We start from the raw sequence: 25,871 nt of genomic DNA, 5'->3' as shown, positions 1-25,871 counted from the left end.
GTATTTGGAGGTGGGGCCTTTGGGGAGTAATTAGGGTTTGATAAGGTCATGAGGGTGGAATTAGGGCTCTTATAAGAAGAGACATCAGAGAGCTCTCTCCCCGCCAGGTGAGCATGCAGCAAGCAGTCGGCAGTCTGTAAGCCAGGAAGAGGCTCTTTGCCAAAACTGGACCATGTCAGCACCCTGAACATGATCTTCCAGTCTCTGGAACTTTGAGAAAATTAAACTTCTGTTGCTTAAGACACCCAGTCTATGGTGTTTTCTTAGGGCAGCCCAACTGAACTAATACACTACTACTATTATTATTATTGCTTTAGGTCTGGAGTAGCTTTTTTTCCCCTTGGCTTTGCAGGCTTTTCTTTAGTTGCAGTGAATGGGGGCTACTCCTCATGGGGTGCACAGGCTTCCCAGGCTTCAGTAGTTGTGGCATAGGGACTTAGTTGCCCTGTGGCATCTGGAATATTCCTGGACCAGGGATCAAACCCCTGTCCCTTGCATTGGCAGGCAGATTCTTAACCACTGGACCACCAGCAAAGTCCAAGTCTGGAGTAGATTGAAACCTGGCAGGGTATTTAAGAAATCAGAGGGACCACTTCTGGGGTTGGTGGGGTAGGGGGAGGCTTTACTAACTTCAGTAGCAAGAGAGGTTTCACAGGGGACAAACCCAAGAGCAAGCAGAGAGGGGACCGACTATGATGCCTGATACCAGAGCCCAGCCCCCGGCCACTACAGGAATCCCAAGGGAGGTTCCAGGCACAGCTCTGTGCAGGGGCCGCCCCTCGGGGTGAGGGTGGGGGTGTCTCAGCCTCCGCCCCACCTCAGCCAGCTCTGCAGCCTGCACGCCCCCAACCCCCCAGCCTCAGCAACAAGGACCCTGTGACATCCGCGTGACACAGGGGCGGGCCCCGGGGATTCCAAGCCTCTCTCTCACTGACACCTGTCACTTGTCCCATCCCCACCAGCCACCCGCCTTGAGTCGCCAGTGGGAAGAGCCCCCAGAAAGGCTGAATATTCCACCCCCACGTGCTCCCCTGGCCTCTCGGGGCTCATCCCTTTATCTTCCTCCAAGGCTGGTGGCAGCTCCACCTGCAAAGGCCTGGTCAAAGAGGAACAATGAGGGTCCCGAAACCCCCCAGGCCAAGGGGCTTCTTTTGTGCTCCCCAGGGTGACTGAGGCCCCCGGTGGTGGGATGGGGGCGGCGCGATCTCCCAGCCCTGCTCACCCCAGCCTGACCTCTGCCCTCGGCCCTTTGTGCAAGCCCTAAAAAGGGGGGAAAGGGAGGGGGAGGAGATGGAGGGAAAGTGAAGGAATAGGAAGGTGGCAGAGAAGAGAGGCAGAGACAAAGGCAGAGAAAAGTCTCAGAGACAGACTGACAGAGAAAGTCTGTCAAGCAGGCTGACCGCCTCTGCTGGCCAAAAGGACGCAAGAAGTAAGTTGAGCCGTGTGAATTGCCACTTCTGTGGGTCACAAATGCTCAAAGAAAATGGCAATTCCATTCGGTCCAACCTAACACATACAGATCGGTCTGGTCTCCAGCCAGGGCAAGAGGAGTGGGCGGGTGCTGCTGGAGAGAAAGGGGCCTCAGGGCCTCTGCTTCCTTTCCCAGAGTGTTTTAGGGAACGGCACTGATGTCTGGAAATCTGGGCTTAACCAGAACCCAGCAGTTCTTAACCAGAAGCTGTTCTGCCACCAGAGGATACTGGATGGTCACAACCGTTCAGAGATGCTGAACCAAACGGGAAATGCAGGGGACAGCCCCACACCCAAGAATTCTCCAGCCCCGCTTGGCACCTGAAGCCACTGATGAACAGCTTTTAGCTCCAGCCCTCAGCTCCCATCACAGAGGGAAGTGACAAGGATTTATGATGGTGGCTGGCTCCCTTGTCCCTTCAGCTGTGCAGGTGCCCATTCCTCAGGGACACGCCTGAAGGAAGCTCAGAGCTCTCACCCCACCCCTGTCCCCAAAGCCCACGACCCTATGGCCAGATGTGGCCATGCCCCTTAAGATCATGAAGTTAACAATGATGACAGGTAACACGCAGGTAGCACTTTTCATTTGACATGGCACTTCACACACATTCTACCCTCAAAAACAGAACGCTGATGCACTTCTAAATATAATACTTTTTGTGTAGCACACGATTGCATAATGTTGTAATCATTAAACCACTGAGTAGACCAGCTGTAAAAGACATTTGGGGGAGAACCAAGAAAGCTGGAAGGTGGACTGGGAATCAGATGATATTAAAGAATTATTGTTACTTTTGTTAGGTGTAATAAAACTATTGAGAAGATGTAAGAAATGTTCTTTTTCAGAAGGAGGGGTTCTGAAATATAAAGGGGTGAAATGTCATAATGTCTAAGCTTTTCTCGGAACATCTTTTGGCAAAAAAAAAAATCATTGAAGCAAATGGGGCATGATGTTAAGTGTTAAATCAATGTGATGGGAACATGGAAGTCTAACTCTGTTCTGGCCACTGCTCCGAGATTTTTCATCATAAAAATTTTAACAATCAGTTAAATCACATTAATTCAAAATACAGTAGTACATAGTAAAGCTCAGAACTTTGGATAAATTTCATATTTGGTTGGGCTAAAATTCACCATGGAAAAAGGATCAGGCAAACACTTGCCTATGTGAGCATAGCATTACCTATGATTTCCGAAATCACAGCTACCTGATTTCCAAAAACTTCATTTTAGAGACTCCCTTGGTGGTCCAGTAACGGTTGAGGATCCATCTTACAATGGAAGGGACTGCATTCAATCCCTGGTCACAGAAGTAAGACTCCAGATGCCCTGGGGCAACTAAGCCCGCCTGCTACAACTACTGAGCCTGCGCACCACAACTAAGACCCGATGTGCCCAAATAAATAAATATTATAAAAGGAAGAAAAAGAGAAAAACTTCACTTTCTAAAGCTTCATGCATGTGCGTGCGTGCTCAGTTATGTCTGTGCAACACCATGGGCTGCAGCCCCCCAGGCTCCTGGGTCCATGGGATTTTCCAGGGAAGAACACAGGAGTGGGTTGCCATTTCCTACTCCAGGGGTCTTTCTGACCCAGGGATCAAATCTGAGTTTCCTGCATTGGCAGGCAGATTCTTTACCACTGAGCCACCTAGGAAGTCCCGTTCTAAACCCTCAGCTGCATCTGTTTCAATTTGACGAGTAACTAAGAAATCACCAGCAGCACCCTGCCTCAGTACTTCTGGAGAGAGCACGTGGATGCTATCTTGCGAAAATACACCCACCTTCTCAACCTCGGCACTCCTATCAGCTTTTGGGGCTGGAGAATCCACCGAAGAGGGGGCTGTCCTGTGTGATACAGGATGTCCAGCAGCATCCCTGGCCCCAACCCACTAGATGCCAGTACCACTCCCCTACTGACAACCAAAAATGTCTCCAGTAATGTCCAAATATCCCCTGGGGGCGAAACAGTCCCAGGCTGGGAACTATGTGAATATATGAGCACAAGCGAAATAATTTCTCTGAAATGCTGTGTAAGCAAGTCTTTTCACCAATCCAAGTTGACCCTCCGCATGTAATTAGATATGTAACCTACTTTAGCGGGTATACTATATCATCTTTTCATTTCATATTCAAATATTCTCCTACAAGTATCTCCAACGAGAATACAAATATTCTCGTACATAACTGTACGAATATTTCATAACGGAGTCACTAAAACACTACTGAAAGACATTTGGTCCTTGTAGCTAAGTCTTGCCACACATCACTACTTCCTTAGGCTAAACTCCTACGAGGGAAAGGATGGGGTCAAAAATACATTTTGATATATGATGCTAAATCACCCTTCATAAAAGTGGTACCAAGTTACCTTCCCATCACCAGAGCAGGTGAGTGCCTGTTTCCCTAACTCTTTTAACATTAGGAATTACTTTTTGTTTACTAGTGTCAATTTAATAAGGTTTTTTAAATGGTATTCTTTTTTCAGTATTTATTTGTTTGGCTGTGCCAGGTCTCTTAGTTGCAGCATGTGGGATCTAGTTTCTTGACCAGGGATCTAACCCAGGCCCCATGCATTGGGAGCTCGAAATCTTAGCCACTGGACCACCAGGAAAGTCCCTAAAATGTATTCTGGCTAATATTATTTCTTTATTAAGCAAATACTTGTTAAATAAAAATATTTATTAACTAAAGTGTAATACTTCAGATACAACAAACTGTGGAAAATTCTTAAAGAGATGGGAATACAAGACCACCTTTCCTGCCTCCTGAGAAATTTGTATGCAGGTAAAGAAGCAACAGCTAGAACTGGACATGGAACAACGGACTGGTTCCAAATTGGGAAAGGAGTACATCAAAGCTGTATATTGTCACCCTGCTTATTTAACTTATATGCATCATGTGAAATGCTGGGCAGGATGAAGCACAAGCTGGAATCAAGATTGCCAGGAGAAATATCAGTAACCTCAGATATACAGATGACACCACCCTTATGGCAGAAAGCAAAGAGGGACTGAAGTCTCTTGATGAAAGTGAAAGAGGAGAGTGAAAAAGCCGGTTTAAAACTCAACATTCAAAAAACGAAGATTATGGCATCCAGTCCCATGACTTCATGGCAAACATATGGGGAAACAGTAGAAACAGTGACAGACTTTATTCTGGGGGGGCTCCAAAATCACTGCAGATGGTGATTGCAGCCATGAAATTAAAAGACGCTTACTCCTTGGAAGAAAAGCTATGACCAACCTAGACAGCATATTAAAAAAAAAAAAAAAGCAGAAACACTACTTTGCAAACAAAGGTTCATCTAATCAAAGCTATTGTCTTTCCAGCAGTTATGTATGGATGTGAGAGTTGGATCAAAAAGAAAGCTGAGCGTTGAGGAATTGATGCTTTTGAACTATGGTGTTGGAGAAGACTCTTGAGAATCCCTTGAACTGCAAGGAGATCTAACCAGTCCCCCTAAAGGAAATCAGTCCTGATTTCATATTCATTGGAAGGACTGATGCTGAAGCTCCAATACTTTGGCCACCTGATGCGAAGAACCGACTCCTTGGAAAAGACTCTGATGCTGGGAAAGATTGAAGGCAGGAGGAGAAGGGGACAACAGAGGATGGGATGATTGGATAGCATCATTGACTCAATGGACATGAATTTGAGCAAGCTCCAGGGATGGACAGGGAGGCCTGGCATACTGCAGTCCACGGGGTTGCAAAGAGTCAGACACGACTGATCAACTGAACTGAGCTCTTCAGATACTTATTGCCATTTGAATAAACTCTCTGAATTTCTAGTTCATTTTTTCAGCTCAATTTTGTATTAGGATCTCTTTTTTGGTGACTTGAAAAAGCTATTTACTGAGGATATTAGTATTTTGTCATTCACGTTAAAAACTGATGTTTCTCAGCTTTTCGTTTGCCTTATGTTGGTTAGAGATTTCTGAGGTACAGATGTTTTCTATTTTTATCTACTTAAAATCTTTCCCTTTATGATTTCTGACTTTTGTATATCAAAGAAGCCTTCTTTAGTCAAAGATTACATAATACTAACAATGCTTTATCCTAGAATTTTTAAGATTTTAAAAATAAATTTCATCCACTGGAATTTATGTGGGTTCACAGCATGAAGCAGAAATTTAACTTTATTATTATTTAGAAATAAACAGCCAGTTTTCCCAGCACCATTTACTGACCGATTCATCCTTTTCCTCACTGATTTATAATCACAGCTTGATCATATACAAGTTCTTATGTTTATATTCAAGTCTATTTCTGGACTTTCTACTCAGTTTTTGTGATTTCTGTTCCTATGCCAGGATGACACTAAAGAAAATATCCTGTTTACAATATTCAAAAAATCTGGTAGGACAAGCACCTGTCATCACTCTTCTTTTTTAAAACACTCATGGCTATTCTCACTCATTAATTTTCCTACCTGAACTTAAGAATCACATTCTATCCAGTTGGAATTTTGGCTAGAATGATGCTAAACTTATAGATTTCAGGGAGAACTGACATTTTACAGTATTGAGTCTTGCCCTCCCAGAACATGGTACGATCTTCCAGTTTTTTCTTTAGTGTCCCTTGGGAAATAACCTCTTTTTTATTTCTTTTTAAAAAATTTTTAAGTTCAATTTTTATTTTTGGTCACACTGCACTGCATGTGGGATCTTAGTTCCCTGACAAGGGATTGAACCCAGGTCCTTGGCAGTGAAAAGGCAGAGTCCTAACCACTGGACCATGGGCAAATTTCCAGTTTTACCCTCTTTTTTTAAAAAAAAATATATACTCTGTATTTTTACTGCTACTTTTATTGCTGTGTATTTGATATTTTCGTTGCTATTCTAATTGGGAGATTGTTTCCATTATCATTAAAAAAAAAAGGTATATTTAGTAAACAGTTTCTACAGGCCATTATATGCTTTTCACTGGCTCTGACACAGTTTGTAACTAGGTATCGCTGATATAAGAAAAGTTACTGACCTTTGCATGTTAATTCTGTAATGGCTTCCCTGGGTTAGTCTTAGCAGTTTTAACAATTTTCAGCTGACTCTCTGCAGACACTTTCTAGGACACAGGCTGTGAGGAAGTCACCAAGGCCCTGCCCACCCCGACTCCCAACCTATAAGCTGATCCACATGCCCGTCTCACTCAGCTGCCTTGTGACCAAAGGGACAGGTCACTGCTAAGTGGTTCTCCCAAGCCCAGACCCTGTGGCCTCAGGCACGCCAGCCACCCCAGCGCCCCACACTGACCAACCACACTCCCAAGGGGCACTTTAACTGGCACCTGTGGGAGAAAGTGGCTTTTAACTGGCTGCACCTCCATCTCGACCTTGATTTAAGGTCCCCTGTAGACACACAAGACCAGGAGCTGACTGTGGCTCAGATCGTGAACTCCTTATTGCCAAATTCAGACTAAAACTGAAGAAAGTAGGGAAAATCACTAGACCATTCAGGTATGACCTAAATCAAATCCCTTATGACTATACAGTGGAAGTGAGAAATAGATTTAAGGGACTAGATCTGATAGACAGAGAGCCTGATGAACTATGGACGGAGGTTCGTGACACGTACAGGAGACAGGGAACAAGACCATCCCCATGGAAAAGAAATGCAAAAAGGCAAAATGGTTGTCTGAGGCGGCCTTACAAATAGCTGTGAGAAGAAGAGAAGCGAAGAGCAAAGGAGAAAAGGAAAGATATTCCCATTTGAACGCAGAGTTCCAAAGAATAGCCAGGAGAGATAAGAAAGCCTTCCTCAGTGATCAATGCAAAAAAATAGAGGAAAACAACAGAATGGGAAAGAGTAGAGATCTCTTCAAGAAAATTAGAGATACCAAGGGAACATTTCAGGCAAAGATGGGTTTGATAAAGGACAGAAATGGTATGGACCTAACAGAAGCAGAAGATATTAAGAAGAGGTGGCAAGAATACACAAAAGAACTGTACAAAAAAGATCTTCATGACCCAGATAATCACAATGGTGTGATCACTGACCTAGAGCCAGACATCCTGGAATGTGAAGTCAGGTGGGCCTCAGAAAGCATCACTATGAACAAAGCTAGTGGATGTGATGGAATTCCAGTTGAGCTATTTCAAATCCTGAAAGATGATGCTGTGAAAGTGCTGCACTCAATATGCCAGCAAATTTGGAAACCTCAGCAGTGGCCACAGGACTGGAAAAGGTCCGTTTTCATTCCAATCCCAAAGAAAGGCAATGCCAAAGAATGCTCAAACTACCGCACAATTGCACTCATCTCACACGCTAGTAAAGTAATGCTCAAAATTCTCCAAGCCAGGCTTTAGCAATACGTGGACCGAGAAATTCCAGATGTTCAAGCTGGTTTTAGAAAAGGCAGAGGAACCAGAGATCAAATTGCCGATATCCACTGGATCATCGAAAAAGCAAGAGAGTTCCAGAAAAACATCTATTTCTGCTTTACTGACTACACCAAAGCCTTCGACTGTGTGGATCACAATAAACTGTGGAAAATTCTGAAAGAGATGGGAATACCAGACCACCTGACCTGCCTCTTGAGAAACCTGTATGCAGATCAGGTAGTAACAGTTAGAACTGGACATGGAACAACAGACTGGTTCCAAATAGGAAAAGGAGTATGTCAAGGCTGTATATTGTCACCCTGTTTATTTAACTTATATGCAGAGACATCATGGGAAATGCTGGGTTGGTAGAAGCACAAGCTGGAATCAAGACTGCTGCGAGAAATATCAATAACTTCAGATATGCAGATGACACTAACCTTATGGCAGAGAGTGAAGAGGAACTAAAAAGCCTCTTGATGAAAGTGAAAGAGGAGAGTGAAAAAGTTGGCTTAAAGATTAACATTCAGAAAACTAAGATCATGGCATCTGGTCCCATCACCTCATGGGAAACAGATGGGGAGACAGTGGAAACAGTGTCAGACTATTTTTCTGGGCTCCAAAATCACTGCAGATGGTGACTGCAGCCATGAAGTTAAAAGACACTTACTCCTTGGAAGGAAAGTTACGACCAACCTGGGCAGCATATTAAAAAGCAGAGACATGGGAAATGCGTGTGCTAGCTTTCTGTGTGCTTAGATGCCCGAGCTACTGAGGGTCTAGGTCCGGGCAGCCGAAGAGTGTGGTAGGTAACGGTCATCCCCGCAAGGGTCATTTCGTCGCTGGGAAGGGATGGCCCTCGCCCGCGGTGATGGTGGTTAGCAAGATGAACAAAGATGCGCAGATGAGAGCAACGATTAACCAGAAGTTGATAGAAACTGGAGAAAGAGAACGCCTCAAAGAGTTGCTGAGAGCTAAATGTGGCTGGAAGGATCAGTTGAAGGCACACTGTAAAGAGGTAATTAAAGAAAAGGGACTAGAACACGTTACTGTTGATGACTTGGTGGCTGAAATCACACCAAAAGGCAGAGCCCTGGTACCTGACAGTGTAAACAAGGAACTCCTACAAAGAATAAGAACATTCCTTGCTCAGCATGCCAGCCTTTAAGATTGAATTAGATTGCGTTGTTTCGTGGTTTTATTTCTAAAGTAAAACTTGCCATAAATTAGGAATCGACTTCCCAAAATAAAATCCTTTTTTGTATGATGGTAAAAAAAAAAAATAAAAATAAAAATAAAAAAAATAAAATAAAATAAAAAGCAGAGACATTACTTTGCCAACAAAGGTCCATCTAGTCAAAGCTACAGTTTTTCCAGTGGTCATGTATGGATGTGAGAGTTGGACTGTGAAGAAAGCTGAGCACCAAAAAATTGATGCTTTTGAACTATGGCGTTGGAGAAGACTCTTGAGAGTCCCTTGGACTGCAAGGAGATCCAACCAGTCCATCCTAAAGGAGATCAGTCCTGGGTGTTCATTGGAAGGACTGATGCTGAAGCTGAAACTCCAGTACTTTGGCCACCTCATGAGAAGAGCTGACTCATTGGAAAAGACCCTGATGCTGGGAGGGATTGGGGGCAGGAGGAGAAGGGGATGACAGAGGATGAGATGGCTGAATGGCATCACTGACTCGATGGGCGTGAGTTTGAGTCAACTCCGGGAGTTGGTGATGGACAGGGAGGCCTGGCATGCTGCAATTCATGGGGTCGCAAAGAGTTGGACACAACTGAGCGACTGAACTGAACTGTGGACACACAAGTTTGTCTTCTCTCTTGGTAGCATGTTACCACAAGGTCATGTGTGTGTGGCTACATGTGTTCATATATATATATATATTCATATATACGTGTTTATATATTTTTTAAAAAATTTTTAAATTACCCTACACTGGCCAACTAGCATGGCTACAGAGAGGTCAAATGACATGGAGGTTAATGCCACTCACAGGGACTCCCCTGGTGGTCCAGCGGTTAAGAACCCACCTGCAGAAGCAGGCAACACCAGTCCAATCCTTGGTCCAGGAGGACCCCACACGCCACAGGGCAACTAAGCCCAGGCGCCACAACCACTGAGCCCTCACTCTAGAGCCCACGAGATGCAACCACTGAAGCCCGCACACCCTAGAGCCCACGCTCCACAAGAAGAGAAGACGCCGCAAAGTGAAGCCCGAGCCCCGTGACGAGTAGCTCCACTCACTGCAACTAGAGAAAGCCCAAGGCATCAATGAAGACCCAGCACAGCCGTAAATACCACCACTCACAGACCTTGAGGCTGGAATCTCAGCTCGCTGACCTCTCTGAGCCTCAGTTTCTCCTACGTAAAATGGGGTAATAACAGTACTTACTTCACCTAGGTAAATGAGGTGATTAAACGGCCAAGATTTGGGAAGACTGCTGAGCACAGAGCAGGCATTCTATAAATGTCATCTCCTTCTCTTAGCCAGAATTGCTTTATCTTCACTCCTGAGTCTGGACCAACCTCTTCAAGGGGCAATACTTATCTGATGGCCATTTACTCAAATGGCTGATCCTGGACAGCCCTACATCCTGTTTCACTCCATCTCTTGAAATCCAATTAGCAATCAATTAACAGACCTTGTCCTTACAAGTAGCCAGAGCTGCTTACAGGTGATTGTGGTCGGGGATCCCAGCTCCCCACTCCCCCCCCGACAAACTCACAGGTCCCTTTCTCCTATACCAGGAGGAACAATGGCTCCCTTACTGGGACCCAGGGAACCACATCCTTCTCAGACAACCCTAAAAGGAGAAAAGGACGCGGGCTGTGCGGGCAGATCTTTTCAGCATAACACTAAGCCACACAGCCACTGCTGTACGTCCAGAAGGTCACAGAGGATGTCCACCATTTTCCCCGTGTTGGTTGAGCTATTTCTGCTTGGGGATGAAGTGGGGAGGTACTAAGAAGCCCCCCAACCTCAGAAGTCTCCCAGTGAACAAGGGGTCAGGAAGGCAAGCATGTTCCCCCACTGCTGCCTGAGCCCCAGCACCCCATCCCCAGGGCTCCGGCTCTCCAGTCAGCCCACCCCAAACAAACCAGATCCACTGCACCCTTGCACTCTGACCTCAAAAATTCAACTTAAAAAAAAAAACCTCTGGTAAGAACTTCCCTGGGAGTCCAGTGGCTAAGACTCCATGCTCCAAATGCAGGGGGCTTGGGTTCGATCCCTGGTCAGGGAACTAGATCCCACATGTTGCAACTAAGAGTTCACATAGCCGTGACTAAAGAGCAAAGACCCTGCATGTCGCAACCAAGACCTGGCACAAACAAAAAAAAATTTTTTTAATTGTGATAAAGCACACATACAATTTACCATTTTTAAATGTACAATTCAGTGGCATTAAGTACATTCACAGTGTTACTCATCACCACTCTCTAGTTCCAGAATCTTCCATCACCCCAAAAGGAATTCCTGCACCCATCAGTCACTCACTCCCCATCTCTCCCTGCTCCCACTCCATGGCAACCACAAATCTACTTTTTATCCCTGGATTTGCTTACTCTGGGCATTTTGTATAAACAGAATCATAGACTGTGTGGCCTTTTTAGTCTGGTTTCTTTCACTCAGCATAGTATTTTCAAGGTTTTAGCATTTAAATTCTAGCATTCAAGGTACTAGCATTCATACTTTCTTCTAGTATTTTCAACAGGTCTAGCTCATGCTGGTACTCCATCCCTTTTTATGGCTGCATGATATTCCATCATATGGACACAACACATGGAGTTTACCGGCTCTGCCACTTGTCCCAGTAAACAGCCAAGGGGCTGTTTCCACCTTTTGGCTATTGTGAAGTCAAGCCCTTTAACTGGTTTCCAGTCTTTAAGAAGGTCTTATGGTCTGTGAGGAGGCCACCTGGCTTCTGTCTTGGGCAGCCCCACCTGCTTCCAATCAAGGTCTTCCCAAGAGCCCTCCCTCTGGCTGACTCTCTGCACCCGTCCTCAAGTAAACCCACACTCCTGGTGAGGAATGGAGAGACTTTAGCCCAGCTCAGCCCCTCCCTCCATCATCTTGTTGTTTAGTCACTAATTTGTGTCTGACTCTCCTGCGAACCCAAGGACTGTAGCTCCCAGGCTCCTCTGTCCATGGGATTCTCCAGGCAAGAATACTGGAGTGGGTTGCCACTTCCTTCTCCAGAGGATCTTCCTGACCCAGGGATCAACACCCCGCCCCTCCACCTCCTGCATCAGCAGGCGGATTCTTTACCACTGAGCCACCAGGGAAGCATCTGTATTTTCCATGGCATTCCATTGCCTTTTTTTTTTTTTTTTTTTACTGAGCACTTATAAGCCCACTGTCGAACCAGAGTCTTTACCCCGATCATCTCATTTAGTCCCCACAATAACCATACTCAACAGTGTTATCACTACCCAATTTCACAGCAGAGGAAATAAGCTCAGGCAAAACTCCCAATTCGGTGCCCTTCACTCCCCCATCCCACCCCACCCCCACCCAAACACCAGCCAATGCCACGTTCAAGTCTTAACCCCTCCCCTGGAAAACCAAAGTCTAAAGTGAGAATAATCCAACCCTATCCAGCTACAGGTCTAGAAAAACCAAATTGTCTTCCAGGAAAAAACAGAGGTGCTGCTGGGTCACCAGAGGTGACATCTCTAAGCCCACCCCTACCCCTCACACACACACCCCCTTAAACACCCCCACACCTGGGAGCACCTGAGTTGGGGGGGTTGCTGGCTCATGTAGATTCAGCTGTCTGGCTCCCATGAAGGGCTGCTGGGGGTGGGGGGCCTTGGAAGTTACCTCTACCCCCAGGCTGGGCCACTGGAGCAGTTGGCAGCAGGCACCATGTGGGGCCCCAAAAGGGGTAAGTGCAGCTGGGCTGCAGGGAGGACCCAAGACCAGCTGGGAGGTGGTGGGGGCCCAGGCGTTGGTTGTTCGCTCTCCTACCTCCATCCAGGGTCCAGCTTCCACTCGGACGACAGCCATGTCCCTTCAGACCCAGAGGCCAGCCCAAGCCAACAGCGCCTGGCCTTCTCAGAGGCCGCCCTGCCTCTCTCTGGTTTTCTGGTTCCCAAGGCGTCTACATTCTATTTCCAGTGGGGAGGCTCACCTGGGCTTGGTTTACACCAGGGAGAGCAGCAAAGGCTAGAAATCAGGCCGCACCTCCAGCCAGGTGTTAACTATTTACCTGAACCCTCTGCCCACGGGGGCCTGCGAGGCTCGTGGGAGAAGCAGATCACCAGAGTGAGCAGGTGTTAGACACGGAAGAAGAAAGCTTAGCAGTTCATTCCTCCCAGGAGACGCAGGGCAGGGAGACCCAGGACCAGTGGTCCCATCCTTTCATCCTTCAAGAAGGCAGAAGACAGCAGTCTTTGCTCTGTTCAAGGCTTCACAGTCAGTGCTGGATCAACCCCAGATCTCCTGGCTTTGCTACTGCTACTGCTAAGTCACTTCAGTTGTGTCCGACTCTGTACGACCCCACAGACAGCAGCCCACCAGGCTCCTCCGTCCATGGGATTTTCCAGGCAAGAGTATTGGAGTGGGCTGCCATTGCCTTCTCCATCCTGGCTTTGAGACAGCGCTTACTCCGCTAAACCCAGGGGCCTCTACAAACCAAACATGCAGATGGACCGATACCTTGGAGCTGATGCATGGTGAGGGGACGCAGGGGTAGAGGTCTCTACAACTACAAATCGGTGGGTTCAAAGTGGGTGGTCTTTATCTCCCTCCCAGCCCCAGGTCTCCCACAGGCACACGGTTACTTGCCTCCCTTCCCCCCAAAATGGGGTACCAGCTGGCTCAGCAAGCAGGTGGACAACATTCCCGGAGAGAACTGGCCCTTCAAGGGGATGGGTGAGTTCAGGGTGAGGTTATGTCCATCAGCTTTCAGGACAAATTCTCGGCTTTATTAATTCTCCTTCGTTCCGCAGGCAAAAGTAAACAAGCTTTTCTCAGGCAGCCCAGCATGGAGGCCTTCCCTATTCAAACACTGCAAGAATCGACAGGCTTGGATGGACTGAGCTCCCAGGCCCTGCTTCCCAGGGGGCCCCCTGGCCTCCTGCCCACAACTTCCCTCCTGCTGAGAAGAGGCAAGCAAGGCCTTTGTGGAGGCAGACCCCAGAGTCCCAGAGCCCATGATCCGGATCTGGCCCAAGCTCCCTGGGGAGAGCATGAGAGATCCTGGGCATCCGGAGACCCAGAGAAGGTCACAACGGGTCTGGCCAAGGACCCAGCATCTCAACAGCCATCACACCTGCTCACCTAGCCCCTTGATGGAGGAAGCGCTCTGTTCAGGGTGTTTGTTGACTGTTTGCTTCCACTGAAATCATGTTTTCCAAGGTCCAGAAGAAAGAAAGGAAATAAACAGTAACAAAACTAAAAGGAATGAGAAAACTTAACTGAGAATTGGTAAAGTTTTTTCAAAGGAAGATGCTACAACTTAGTTGCCCAGGAATCTTTTGTCTGGTTGAGCTTTATACCAGCTTCTCGTGGCCTGTAGAGAAATCTCATGAGTTGTTTTTTGCTTCTCCTCTATTCCATTTGCACATTTCTAATTTGGAAGGAAAAAGTCAAAAACCACCATGAGAAACCTAAAGTCAAGATTCCAAGGACCAGAAAAGTGGGAGACAAGAGTGAGAGAGCATGAAGATCTGCCTTGACCTTGGATGGGCTGTGTTCTCAGCCCGAGGAGCTCATCCTAGCGAGCTTTGCTGGGGCTCATGTCACAGCAAAAGCAAGAAGCAGGACTCCATGACCTGAAAGTGTCTTCTCACTTCTCAACTGCTCTGAAAGGGAAAGTTGCTCAAAGAGTCGTGTCTGACTCTTTGCGACCCCATGGACTATACAGTCCATGGAATTCTCCAGGCCAGAATGCTGGAGTGGGTAGCCTATCCCTTCTCCAGGGGCTCTTCCCGACCCAGGAATCAAACCGGAATCTCCTGCATCGCAGGAGGATTGTTTACCAACTGAGCTATCAGGGATGCCCAGGAGCTGGATGAACTGGGGTTGTCCCTCTGAATCTGTTTTTTATCAAAGAGTGCCCTCCCAGGCACCCATGATGCTGTTTCCTCCAGCCCCTTCCCAGCACAATTTCTCCTGTAAGTGTCCCTGAGACTCAACCAAAGGTGCTGAAGACCCAGCAACCTAAGTCCACTATGTGTTTGGTTCTCCCCAGTGAGGCCTCCAGCACTCCCTGAAATTTTCTGTCCTTTCCTCTTTGAGGGCCATTTGGTGACTATGAATATCCAAGTCCTGAATCCATTTTCTCAAGTTCCCAGGGACTGGCCGACACTCCAAACAATCCAGTCTATTCTAAAGCATTCAGGTGACCACGTGGGTACCCAGGCCTCCCCCACAGGCCAGCCAGGAGAGGAGCAAAGGGGGCCCCCGAGTTGGCTTTGATGTCCCCTGGGGGCCCCACTGTCACCATTCCTGCCCCCCATGCCCATTCCTACTCCAAGTTGTTTTAGTCACTAAGTCATATCCAACTCTTTTGAGACCCCACGGACTACAGCCTGCCAGGCTCCTCTGTCCGTGGGATTTCCCAGACAAGAATACTGGAGTCGGTTGCCATTTCCCTCTCCAGGGGAGCTTCCAGACCCAGGGACTGAACCCGTGCGTCCTGGGCCTCCTGCACTGGCAGGCGAATTCTCTACCACTGAGCCACCTGGAAAGCTCCCTATTCCAAGTACCAGGACACAAAAGCCCCATGTGACCCCAGGCCCACGGCACTGGGTACAGCCTGACCTGCTTTCCACCCGGTGCCCCCTCCAGCCAGGCTCTGAGTCCTCTCTGTGCCCAAAGCCAGGGTTGGGTAACCCTTCTTGTACCAAGGATTGGTGATGTCCATGGGTCCTTTCTCATAGTAATATTTCTAAATGCAGAAATAAAATCCACAGGACTACAAAGGAAACTAATCAATACTGAAATAGACTTACCCAAATATTTTCAAAACCCCAGATTTATGGCACAGTGATGTAATGTATGTGTTTCTTTATTAATGATTATAAATCAAGATCCCACAGCGGGGCTGGTAACTTTCATCATTTTTAAGCAATTAGCAAGCATAAATAATATTTCATGATACCTGCACCAACTCTAACATGATGTGGAAATGGCTGGGATTTCTGCAGGTGGCCAAATCTCCGATGTTGCTGACCCAGCTGTGGTTTGTGGTCCACCTTTGCAATGGAGGAAACTTTCTTTTTTTTTGGGCCACACAGCATGCGAGATTTTAGTTCCCATCCGGGGATAGAACCCATGTCCCCTGCAGTACAAGTGCAGAGTCCAAACCACTGGACCACCAGGGAAGTTCTTCTTTTTTTTTTTTTTCTTTTTGGAAACTCTTGATTTCGGTTAGAGGAAACGGACAATGAGAGCAAGTTTCTTCCTGTCCCGATTCACACCCCTCCTCATTCTGTTTGTGGACCCCAGTGCTCTAAGAATGTCCTTTCCATCCCCACCACCCATCTCCTTCCCTCTCTGCAAGAAGGAATTTACAGGCCCCTGCTTGGAAGACAGCTTCTTCCCCTCACTGGCTGAGCAGGAGGACCGTGGCTTTGAGGGTCCCAGGCTTGGAAGAGAAGCTAGCCCAAGGCACTAATAAAGCCTCCTCCCCTTTATTCTTAGAAGGGACATCATCGCAGCAAAATGCCATGTGGCTCCATCTTGCTCAGTGCAGCCCAGGGGAACCACTGATACCAGCCCGCGCCCCAGTGGTGGTTCAGAGGAGTCTGGCCCCTCTAACCCCACCTCCCCAGCCCCCAGCGCACCCCACAGCAAAAGCAGGAAAGCAGCAAAGGGACCGCTTACCTTCGGGCTCCTCCACGCTGCTGGCTGCAGTGGTCGGCGGTGCCACAGGGATCTCTTTACGGGGTTCAAGATGGAGGGAAAGGGAAACGAGGTCAGAACATGTTATTTTTGACCTTAGAGAAGAAAGAGCACAGTGCAGATTCCTCCCAACGTCCCTGGGCCCTCCCTCCTGGTCCCACTCTTCACCCCGGGAGATGACAGTCAGGTACGAAGGGAAAGCCTGGTGTAGGGGCCAGGCCACCCTATTCTCGGCTGGAAGCCGCCCCTCCACCTGGCAGAGACTGGAGGAGGGGAAGGCAGGACTCTGCCTGCTCTGCTGTCTGTGTGCCATCTACTCGCCTCGGGGCCGGGGACAGAGAGGGGTCCTTAGGTCCCCCTTCCTCATCCTCAACAGACTCTGAGCTCAGGCTGACCTTGACTCGTGGGTGGGGAAGGTGTCCATGGCAGGGGTGGCATGTGAGGGTGCTAGGGGGTGTCTTCCACATGCAGAGAGGGGCCTGCACTCTGGCCTAGGTTCCCACGGGCTCACACCTCAAGAGCTAAGGTGTCTTCTCAGCAGGGAGAACAGACTGACAATGCGGAAGATCACAGGGCCAGACAGAAGTGTGCTCTATTGGGACCATTCCTCTCCTACTGAGAACAGCAACGAGTTCCTACAAGCTCCGGTCCTGGGCTCAGAAAAGGTGAAGAGCTTCAGCCAGTCTCTAGGAAAGACCGAGATTTCACGGCTCCAGCTTCTCTTTCTAGCCGGGGCCAAACCACGAACCCAAACTCCCTGAGTGGCAGGGAGTCACCTCCCCTGCTGAGTGACCATATGAATGTGGGGTCACAGACACCTCCACAAACCCCGCTGGCTTTGGCCACCATCTGACTGCTAGGGGTTAAGATCTCCCTTGGACCCCCAGACTTTAGATCAGCTGCCACCTGGGCCCTGGGGGACTGTCAAGATGGAAAACTCGGGCCTGGGGGCAAACCTGAGGGTCGCCCGCAGAAGCCAGCTCTGCACCTTCAGAAGGAACAGGCAGAGGGCTCCCTCGATATGGAGCCGAAAGTCCACTCTCAAGTTGTTTTATCATCGACAGCAAGCTACAGGTGCCCTGTTACAGCAGCTCATTAAGAAGCTGGGCTCCCTCTGAGTCTTCATGAGCTTCTTGGTCCCAGCAGGAACATTCCAGAGGGAAATCCAGACAGCCCACCCTAATCCTGCAAGTCCAGGAAAGGGGCTGGGGCCAGTGGCCATGGAGGCACTCTGGCAGCCTGAGCCCCGCTCCTCAGGCCTGGCTCTGGGACTGAGCAGAGGGCCCCGTGGCTCCCAGAGCTGTGATCAAACAGACACAAGCGTCCAAGGTCCTGTCTGGACACCTGAAACCTGGTGCCAGCAGGAAGAGCTCACAGAAATCCCAGGAGGGAGATCCTGGGTCTCTAGGTGGTTGACAGTGACGCTCACCCCCAGCATCAGCCCGCCCTTTTCAACAGGAAGGGAAAAGGTACAGAGCGTGTTGAAAAGTGAGATGCTTTCCCATCTCCCAAGGTTTCCATCCCTAATTCTGAAACATCAGCTCCACTTCCAGGTCTTTCCCCTCAGGGATTTGAATGTTGCTTCCAGCCATTCTGGGAACTCGACAGCTCCCGACCCCCTCACAGGGAGATCTCGTTTGCTTCCCGTATGTTTTCACAAGCTCGGAGGGTGGGGCTGATCTCCTCCCAGCTTTCTAAAAACGTTCAGCTTTCTGGAGGGCTGGAAGAGAAAGATCCTCGCAAGCTGTGAGACCCGGACAATTAGACGTTGTGAAAACCATCTCAACCTGCTCCACCCTGGATGGACACAGGTTCAATTTCCCGTGGTTCAGATTTGCATTATCCTCTGTTACCACGGCAACATCTCCTGGTCATAAGATCTGCTGGAAGCCACGCAGCCAGGAGTGCCCTGGACGTGCGGCCACACTCAAGTCAGGTGGGTGAGGTGTGGGATGTCAAAGACTCCGGCCCAGTGTGTTGCCGGGGGTGGGGGAGCGGATTCCCCGCAAGATCCAGGGGTCCGCTCCAAGGACTCCAAGCAGCTGCCTGGCCCCCAGCCTCCTGCTCTGCTTCAGGTTGTTTGTTCCCAGACCCTGGTATCTGACCTGAGAAGCTGGTGCCCACCCAGAGCTACAGGACACTGAAAACCATAAAGCAGGGGTGGGCCGACTGCTCCAGCAAAGGACAAGCTAGGAAACATTTCGGGCCCTGCAGGTCACAGGGACTCTGTCACCACTACTCGGTTCTGACGTCACAGCCCCAAAGTGGCCACAGGCCACGTGAACAAGTGAGCCCGGCTGGGTCCCATTAAACTTTATTTACAGACGCTGAACTTTTCCTTTCATATCATTTTCACAAGTCGTAAATTAGTAATCTTTTAATTTTTGTTTCAATCATTTTTAAAAGGTTTTTTTAAAAAAAAAAACCCAGCCAACCACACAAAACCAGGCAGTGAGCCAAATCCCCAGGCAGGGTGTGCTAAGCCCTGCTCCGGAGAGGCAGCCTCGTGCCTGGGGTCTGCCTCAGAGGCTGGGGTTCGCTCCTCCTTCGTCCTCCCTTCTGGGTTCAGGTCAGCCCTGTATTCAGAATCAAACAGGCTAAGGCCAGGGGCCAGTGCCCAGCCAGGCCCCTGGCGTCCACCAGGGCTAAACCTCTGCTCATGACACCTGTGCGGTTTTAACATGTTAAAACTCTCCCGAGCCAAGGCGCTGAGCCACTCCTGTTCCTTCCCCAAGTTCCAGCAACTAAGGGGCTGACCACTAGCCTGCAGGGGCCTCTGGAATCCTCAGAGATGCTGCCATCCTTCCTAAAGGCCGTGGGTGCCCAGCCCAGAGTCCGTTCTTTCTGCTCCGAATCTGCCGGGGCAGAGGGGCCTGGAATTCCCACAGCAGCAGCCCCTGATCCAGACCTCACTCCCAGCCCAGGCCCAGGGCCAAGGTGGATACGGGAAGAGGTGGATGTGCTTCCCCTGGCACCCCCACCCTGGGAGCAGGAGACTGTCAGAACAGAGCCATGGACAGGCTGGCTCTGCTGAGACTCCCATAGGCTTGGGGGTCTCACACAGGTCCCCACTGAGTGCAGAGATCCACCTCAATGAGAGCTACCCCCGCTGACCCCCAGACATGGGTGACCCTGAGCCCCCGCACGACCGGGAGGAGAGGCCCCCCGCGTACTTATGCAGGGGGCGATGGGTGAGCGGCTCTGCTGGTAGCCCTTGGCACAGCGGTTGCAGGTGATGCCGGTCACGCCGTCCTTGCAGGGACACTGGCCTGTGGTCTGGTTGCAGGTCTTGCCAGCAGCGCCCACAGGGTGGCAATCGCAGGCTGTGGGGGACACAAAACAGGGGGGGTGAAAGGGTGGGAGTGACCAGAGCCCACCCTCTTCCGAGGCCCTCCCCATCTAGCGGCAGTCCCCTCCCCCAGACCCCACCTTAGGGGAAGAGCTGAGCGGGGCGTGGGGAGCCAACCCACACACATTCCAGAAGCTCTGATCACTGACCACCTGCCTACCTGGAGACGGGAAATGAAAATCAGAATGGACCAACCAGAAAGGACAGTCCGGGCAGAGGAATCAAGTCAGGGTGCCCTTCTGAAGGTCCAGGAGGAACACCTCATAGCCAGTGGCTGAGTGGGAGGGCAGGAGTCAGATTTGGGGGTACACCTGCCCTTGACAGGCTGCTTTGTGCCCTCTTGCTCCTCTGCCCCCAGCCAGCTCCTAGCGCCCAGGCATCCTTGCTGACCTCTGAGTGGGAGGGACAGGGTTTGGGGCCGGATGGAGCCCTGGGGTTTGCCAGCTCAGAGGGAGTCAGCAAGGAGTGTCCCTTCCAGGGCTGCTGCCCCCACTCTGCTCTATCCACCCAACTGGACTGGCAGGCAGGCAGTCTGAGACTCAGGCTTCTGGATCACAAAACCCATCAACTGTAGCTCTAGGAAGAGTCATCTTAACTATCCTTCAGTTAAAAGCCGTGATGAAAAAAAAAAAAAAAAAAAGCCCTGATGAAATTTAAAGACTTGGAGGTGAAGGAACCCCCCAGGGCCTTGCAGAAAAGGACTGGCCAAGCTGGGAAATGCCACGAGGCCCTGGTTCTCAGATCAAGGGCTGCTGCACCCCACAGCCCTCCTCCAGGTTTGCAATGGGCTAAAGAGCTGCAGTTGCCCACCCCGTCACACTGCACCCCAAGGTTCCCTCCCTATTTCCAGGACCCAGTGACAAAATGACCAGAGGAGTTTAAGGGGATATGCCCCCTATTATGGACTGAATGACTGCGTACCCCCTGCACATTCGTATGTTGAAAGCTAACCCCCAATGTGATGGCATTAGGAAGCAGAGCCTTTGGGAGGTAATCAGGTAGATGAGGTCATGTGGGTGGGACCCTCATGGTGCGATCAGCACCCTCAGAAGACGAGGAAGAGAGAAAGAGCTCTCGGTACGAGCACACAGCAAGAAGGTTGTTGTCAGAAAATCAGGAAGAACCTGCATCTGACACTAGATCAGCAGGCACCTCCATCCTGGGCTTCTCTGCCTCCAAAGTCCTGATAAGTATCTGTGGTTTAAGTCACCCCATCTACAGTGTTTGGCTACAGGGGACTAGCGTATCATGCTATAGGTACTCAGTTTGTCTGACTCTGTGTGGCCCCGTGGACTGTAGCCCAGCAGACTCCTTTGTCCATGGGATTCTCCAGGCAAACACACTAGAGTGGGTTGCCATGCCCTTCTGTAGGGGGTTTTCCCAACCCAGGGATTGAACCCACGTCTCTTACGTCTCCTGCATGAGCATGCAGGTTCTTTACCACTAGTGTCAGCTGGGAACTCGATGCCCATTAACTCCACGAGGCTTGAGCAAGAACTGCGGTATCTGCACACACAGGACACCTGCCTCCCTGGACCGAGGCAGTGGACTCAGCGTGGGCAGAGAAGGGGAGGCAGGAGGGAGGCCAATGCTCTCGCCCACTCCCCTGGGGTCTCCCTGGCCCTCCCCCCAGGGAAGAGGAGCCTGGAGAGGATGAGGAGTTGTCTGCAGGAGGGCGACCTGCGGCAAGTTCACTTGGTGCCAGAGCTGCTCTGTTTCTATTCCAAATGGGAAAAAAGTATCCAAGGGAATAAGTGAGAGCAGCGCTCCCCAAAGAGCTACCTCCCCAGCGGGTGCCGCTCAGCATGAGGGCGCCAGGCCGCGGGTGAAGACCCGGCCTCTCCCAGCTGGCCAGCCTCGGGCCCAGGAGGGGCTCAGGAGGAGAATTAGGAAGAGGAAGGCAGAGGGGCGAGGGTGCAGAAAGGACAGGAATGTGAGGAATTGCTTGTTGAAGTTGTGTCTGGACACGTGAGAGCTTCTGGAAACCCTGGGAGTACGGGTCTAGGGGAGGAGGGGGCATGGGGCAGGGTGCTCCAAGCCAGGTGAGGGGAGGGCAGGGGACAAGGTCTAGGGGAAGAAATGGAACTGTCCCAATCCCGCCCCTGTGCTGCCCACCGGTTAAACAGGAGACTCCGGCCCTGGTCCTTAGAGAAAGAAAGCCAAAGGGATTGTGCTGTATTCCCCAAAACCCGAAACACACCCAGACACACAAACACACACAGATTCCTACAACTCTCAGACACACAGGCGCACACAGCACCACAGGGGGCAAGGAGAGGATGAGGGCAGGCTGAGCTGGGAGGATATGGACGTGAGCGAGAAGAAGTCTTCTCCTTGGCAGGGGGTCTGGTTAAAGGGACAAAGTAAGAGCCTCCCGGATTCTTCCGAGAACAGGCTCTGGGTCAGAATGTCTTCTCCTGCAGGAAGCCCGGTTCGGTGACTCCCGTTTCCCTGGATGTCAGCCACTCCGCTCGGAGGAGGTCAGGCCCTTCCCCGGCAAGTCATCATCTGCACGCAGCAGGCAGAACCTGGCCCTGGGAAACAATCCACCAGAGAGTTTTTCCATGAAGAGGAAGGTGAGACTAGGAGGAAGCCCAAGGCCCTGAGAAGGTGGCCGGATCAGGTTTCTCATGAACACATGGGTTGGATGGTAGCCCGATGGCGCAGAGGAGAAGCCAGACTGTCCTTGCTTGGGGTCATCAGCCAGATACGAACAGCTTAGGACACACAGATGGTTTCAGATGGGTGTCAAGAGACCCAGGTCTGATCCTGCCCTGCCAGTAATGTGCTGTGACCCTGGGCTAGTGCCTCGCTCTCTCTGAGTCTCAGGTAGCTCATCTCTAAGACCAGAAGTTTATACGTGCACTAAAGTTGCTTCCAACTAAACAGGCTAACATCCAGGGCAGTGTCCTGGCCCCTGGGACCGTTACCCCCACTGCTGCAGTCCACTGCCATGTCCCAGCTCAGGGGACCAGGAACACGCTCCTGCTGCAAGGCATACCAGGCCCTCACTCCACACCCATGGGGCACCCTGTCCAACACCATGAACTGCTGCACTGGGCTGGACTCTCGTCTCTGAGATCTGTGTTGCCAGCTACGAGAAGTGCACGGGGGTTACTGAGGGTCCTCACAAAGCTGACCAGGAAGGCAGGCAGCCCTGATCCTCCTCTGCGGTGAGGCCCCTGTCCTGATGCCTGGCAACCCCGGATCTGTTCTCAGACCCTAGGGCTTTGCCTTTTCAGAATATCTTATTCTGGGATTTATGGACTGTAAAGTGCATGGAGGTGCAGGATGTATGGTGGATGGACTCATATGGCAGGTAATCTTTTGAAATTGGCCTCCTTTATGCTCAGGGTGTCTTCCCAGGTGGCGCTAGTGGTAAAGAACCGAGCTGCCAATGCAGGAGATGTAAGAGACATGGGTTTGTTCCATCCCTGGGTTCAGAAGATTCCCTGGAGCAGGAAATGGCAATCCATTCCAGTATTCTTGCCTGGAGAATCCCACGGACAGAGGAGCCTCAAGGGCTATGCTCCATAAGGTCGCAAAGAGTCAGACGCGACTGACGCAACTTATCGCACACACATGCCCAGTGCGTTTGCAATGCATCCGTGTTGCCAAGTCAGTCAACAGCGTGTCCATTTGCATCACTGAGTCGGATTTCACAGTACGCACGTACCACTGGTTGTTTGACCATTCACCCGCCAAAGCACAGTTGGGCTGTTTCCAGTTTTTGCCAGTTGTGAATAATGCTTTTATCAACATCCATGTGCTGTTTTTTGTGTGAACACAGATTTCATTTCTCTGGGATAAACATCAGGAGGGAGCATTGCTTGGTATTATGGCAGCTCTATGCTTCACTTCTCCCTGGGGGCTCAGCAGTGAAAAATCCACCTGCCAATGCAGGAGACACAGGTTCAATTCCTGGGTTGGGAAAATCTCCTGGAGAAGGAAATGGCAACCCACTCCAGTATTCTTGCCTGGGAAAATCCAAGGACAGAGAAGCCTGGATATCTACAGTCCATGGGGTCACAAAGAGTTGGGCACGACTTAGCAACTGAACAATAGGTGGGTGGTGGCATCTCGCCATGGTTCTAGTCTACATTTCCCTAATGCAGAAGAATGATGGTTGAGGTATTTATCCGCCATCCTTGTATCTTCACCAAGTATCTGTTCAAGTATTCTGCCCATCTCTAGCTGAGTGGTTGGTATTGCCCTATTGTGCAGTTTTGAGAGTTCTCCACATAAGCTGGATTCAAGTCCTTGGTAGGATATGGGATGCACAAATACTTCTCCCTGTCTGCTCCTTCACAGCAGAAGCTTCTTACGAGGCAAGCCATGAGCATCAGTCTGGTCACTGATCCTTAGCCTTCCTGGTGGCTTCCGTGGCTCTCAGAACTGGCCCCTTCCTTTACCTCCCTTCTGACCCAGAGCCCTCCAGCCCTTTCCTGCTTTCAGGCATGGGTCCTGCTCCTCGGTGTCCCCATGGCTGTTTGCCCCTGAACCCCAGGTCTCATCTCAAAGTCCATCCCATCCTCAGACAGGTCCTCACAGGATGCCCTGCAAAGCAGCCCCCCCTCCCCACTGCCAGTTACACTATTTCCAGCTTATTTATTTCCTCCATGTAACTCACCACAATCTGTAACAATCCTCTGCTTACTTTTTCTTCTTTATCATCAACCTCCCTCCAGAACACAAGTTCCAGAGGAACCTGTCTGTGCTGGTCACCACTCGACCCCCAGTTCCCATGTGGGGCAGGAGATCCATGGACACGGGTTCAATCAATGCAAACGCTCAGGGCCACCGTGCCGCCCACCCTGTGGGAAGAGGCTGTTTCATGGACCCTGAATCTGGAGGAGAGGAGGAGGGACACACAGGAAAGACCCTCCCCTCACATCTGAGATCACTGGCAACCGCAACAACGGACACTCCCCACTTCCAAATCCTCCGTGCTAATGAGGGACGAGAATAATTTAAATCCACAGGTAATCCGCAAACTTCATCTCAGCTGTTTGTCTGCTCCTCCTAGGCTCTGCTTTTCTTTCTCCCAGCAGTTGCTAAGGAGGCACAAAAGAAGACATGGTTCAAGTTGCAGGCCTCTCTTTCCCCCGCCACTTTCGGATGAAGGTGCGGACAGCAGGAAGTGGAAGGGGGAGCCCTGGCGTCCCAAACTGGGTTATTTAACCCTCCATGATCTATTAATAGTTAACTACAGTCTTCCTGCAGCTGATTTACAGGCAAAAGGTTCAGGTCCTACAGATGTGTGTGTGTGTGTGTGTGTGTATACAGATGTGTGTGTGTGTGTATACAGATGTGTGTGCGTGTGTACAGATGTGTGTGTATGTGTGTACAGATGTGTGTGTGTGTATACAGATGTGTGTGTATGTGTACAGATGTGTGTGTGTGTGTGTGTATAGATGGGTATGTGTGTGTGTGCGTGTTGTCTGCACACACTGGATGCACAGAGCCAGCAGGCAAGCAGGGGCTGGATGGTGGGGGAGGTGCCAGAGCACCCGGGTGACTGAGTGGGGACCAGCTCAGGCCTTGCATCCGACTTTCAGCCCGAGGGCCCTCAGATGCCGCGGGTCTTTCTTAGTGGCACCTTCAGAACTGCACCTGGACACACCCAACCCATCCCCATCTTGTCCGCTGAGACCCCCACCCCCAACCCTGGCTGCAGCTGCCAGGATCCCAGCTCTGCTGTTCCAGCTGTTCATCAGTTTTGCCCTCAATATTGAGGATGTGCAACAGCATTAGGGCAAATTCCTCAGGCCCTGTGCAGTCTGGTGGGAATCAACTTTCAGGTCTACATGAGGGTTGAGCCCCTCAAGTGAGAGGGGCCAGCTGTCCCAGGCACCATGCTCACGGAAAGAAG

At 50.1% G+C, this 25,871-nt stretch overlaps 2 protein-coding genes across 4 annotated transcripts in view; one reads left to right on the top strand and one right to left on the bottom strand.

Annotated features, from left to right (window-relative positions):
- The window catches only part of NTN1 (netrin 1), a 206,520-nt gene that overhangs the window by 40,422 nt on the left and 140,227 nt on the right, over positions 1-25,871 (bottom strand). For all 3 annotated transcript variants that reach the window (XM_043903824.1, XM_043903823.1, XM_043903825.1), the window contains exons 4-5: positions 19,824-19,973; positions 16,633-16,686 (exon numbers count right to left, since the gene is read on the bottom strand). In XM_043903824.1, coding sequence (XP_043759759.1) covers positions 16,633-16,686; positions 19,824-19,973 — 204 coding nt within the window. The remainder of the gene's footprint in view (positions 1-16,632; positions 16,687-19,823; positions 19,974-25,871) is intronic.
- LOC122694725 (transcription and mRNA export factor ENY2-like) lies at positions 8,558-9,060 on the top strand. Its single transcript, XM_043903830.1, has one exon. It carries the CDS (start codon positions 8,661-8,663, stop codon positions 8,955-8,957), a length of 297 nt encoding a protein of 98 aa, XP_043759765.1. The 5' UTR covers positions 8,558-8,660; the 3' UTR covers positions 8,958-9,060.

The sequence above is a fragment of the Cervus elaphus genome, chromosome 5 (genome assembly GCF_910594005.1).
Source record: "Cervus elaphus chromosome 5, mCerEla1.1, whole genome shotgun sequence".
NCBI classification, from domain to species: Eukaryota; Metazoa; Chordata; class Mammalia; order Artiodactyla; family Cervidae; genus Cervus; species Cervus elaphus.
This window is presented reverse-complemented; position numbering and strand designations above follow the sequence as displayed.

Coding starts and splice junctions, on each gene's coding strand:
- LOC122694725 (XM_043903830.1), top strand. CDS start 8,661: ATGGTGGTTAGCAAGATGAACAAAGATGCGCAGATGAGAGCAACGATT.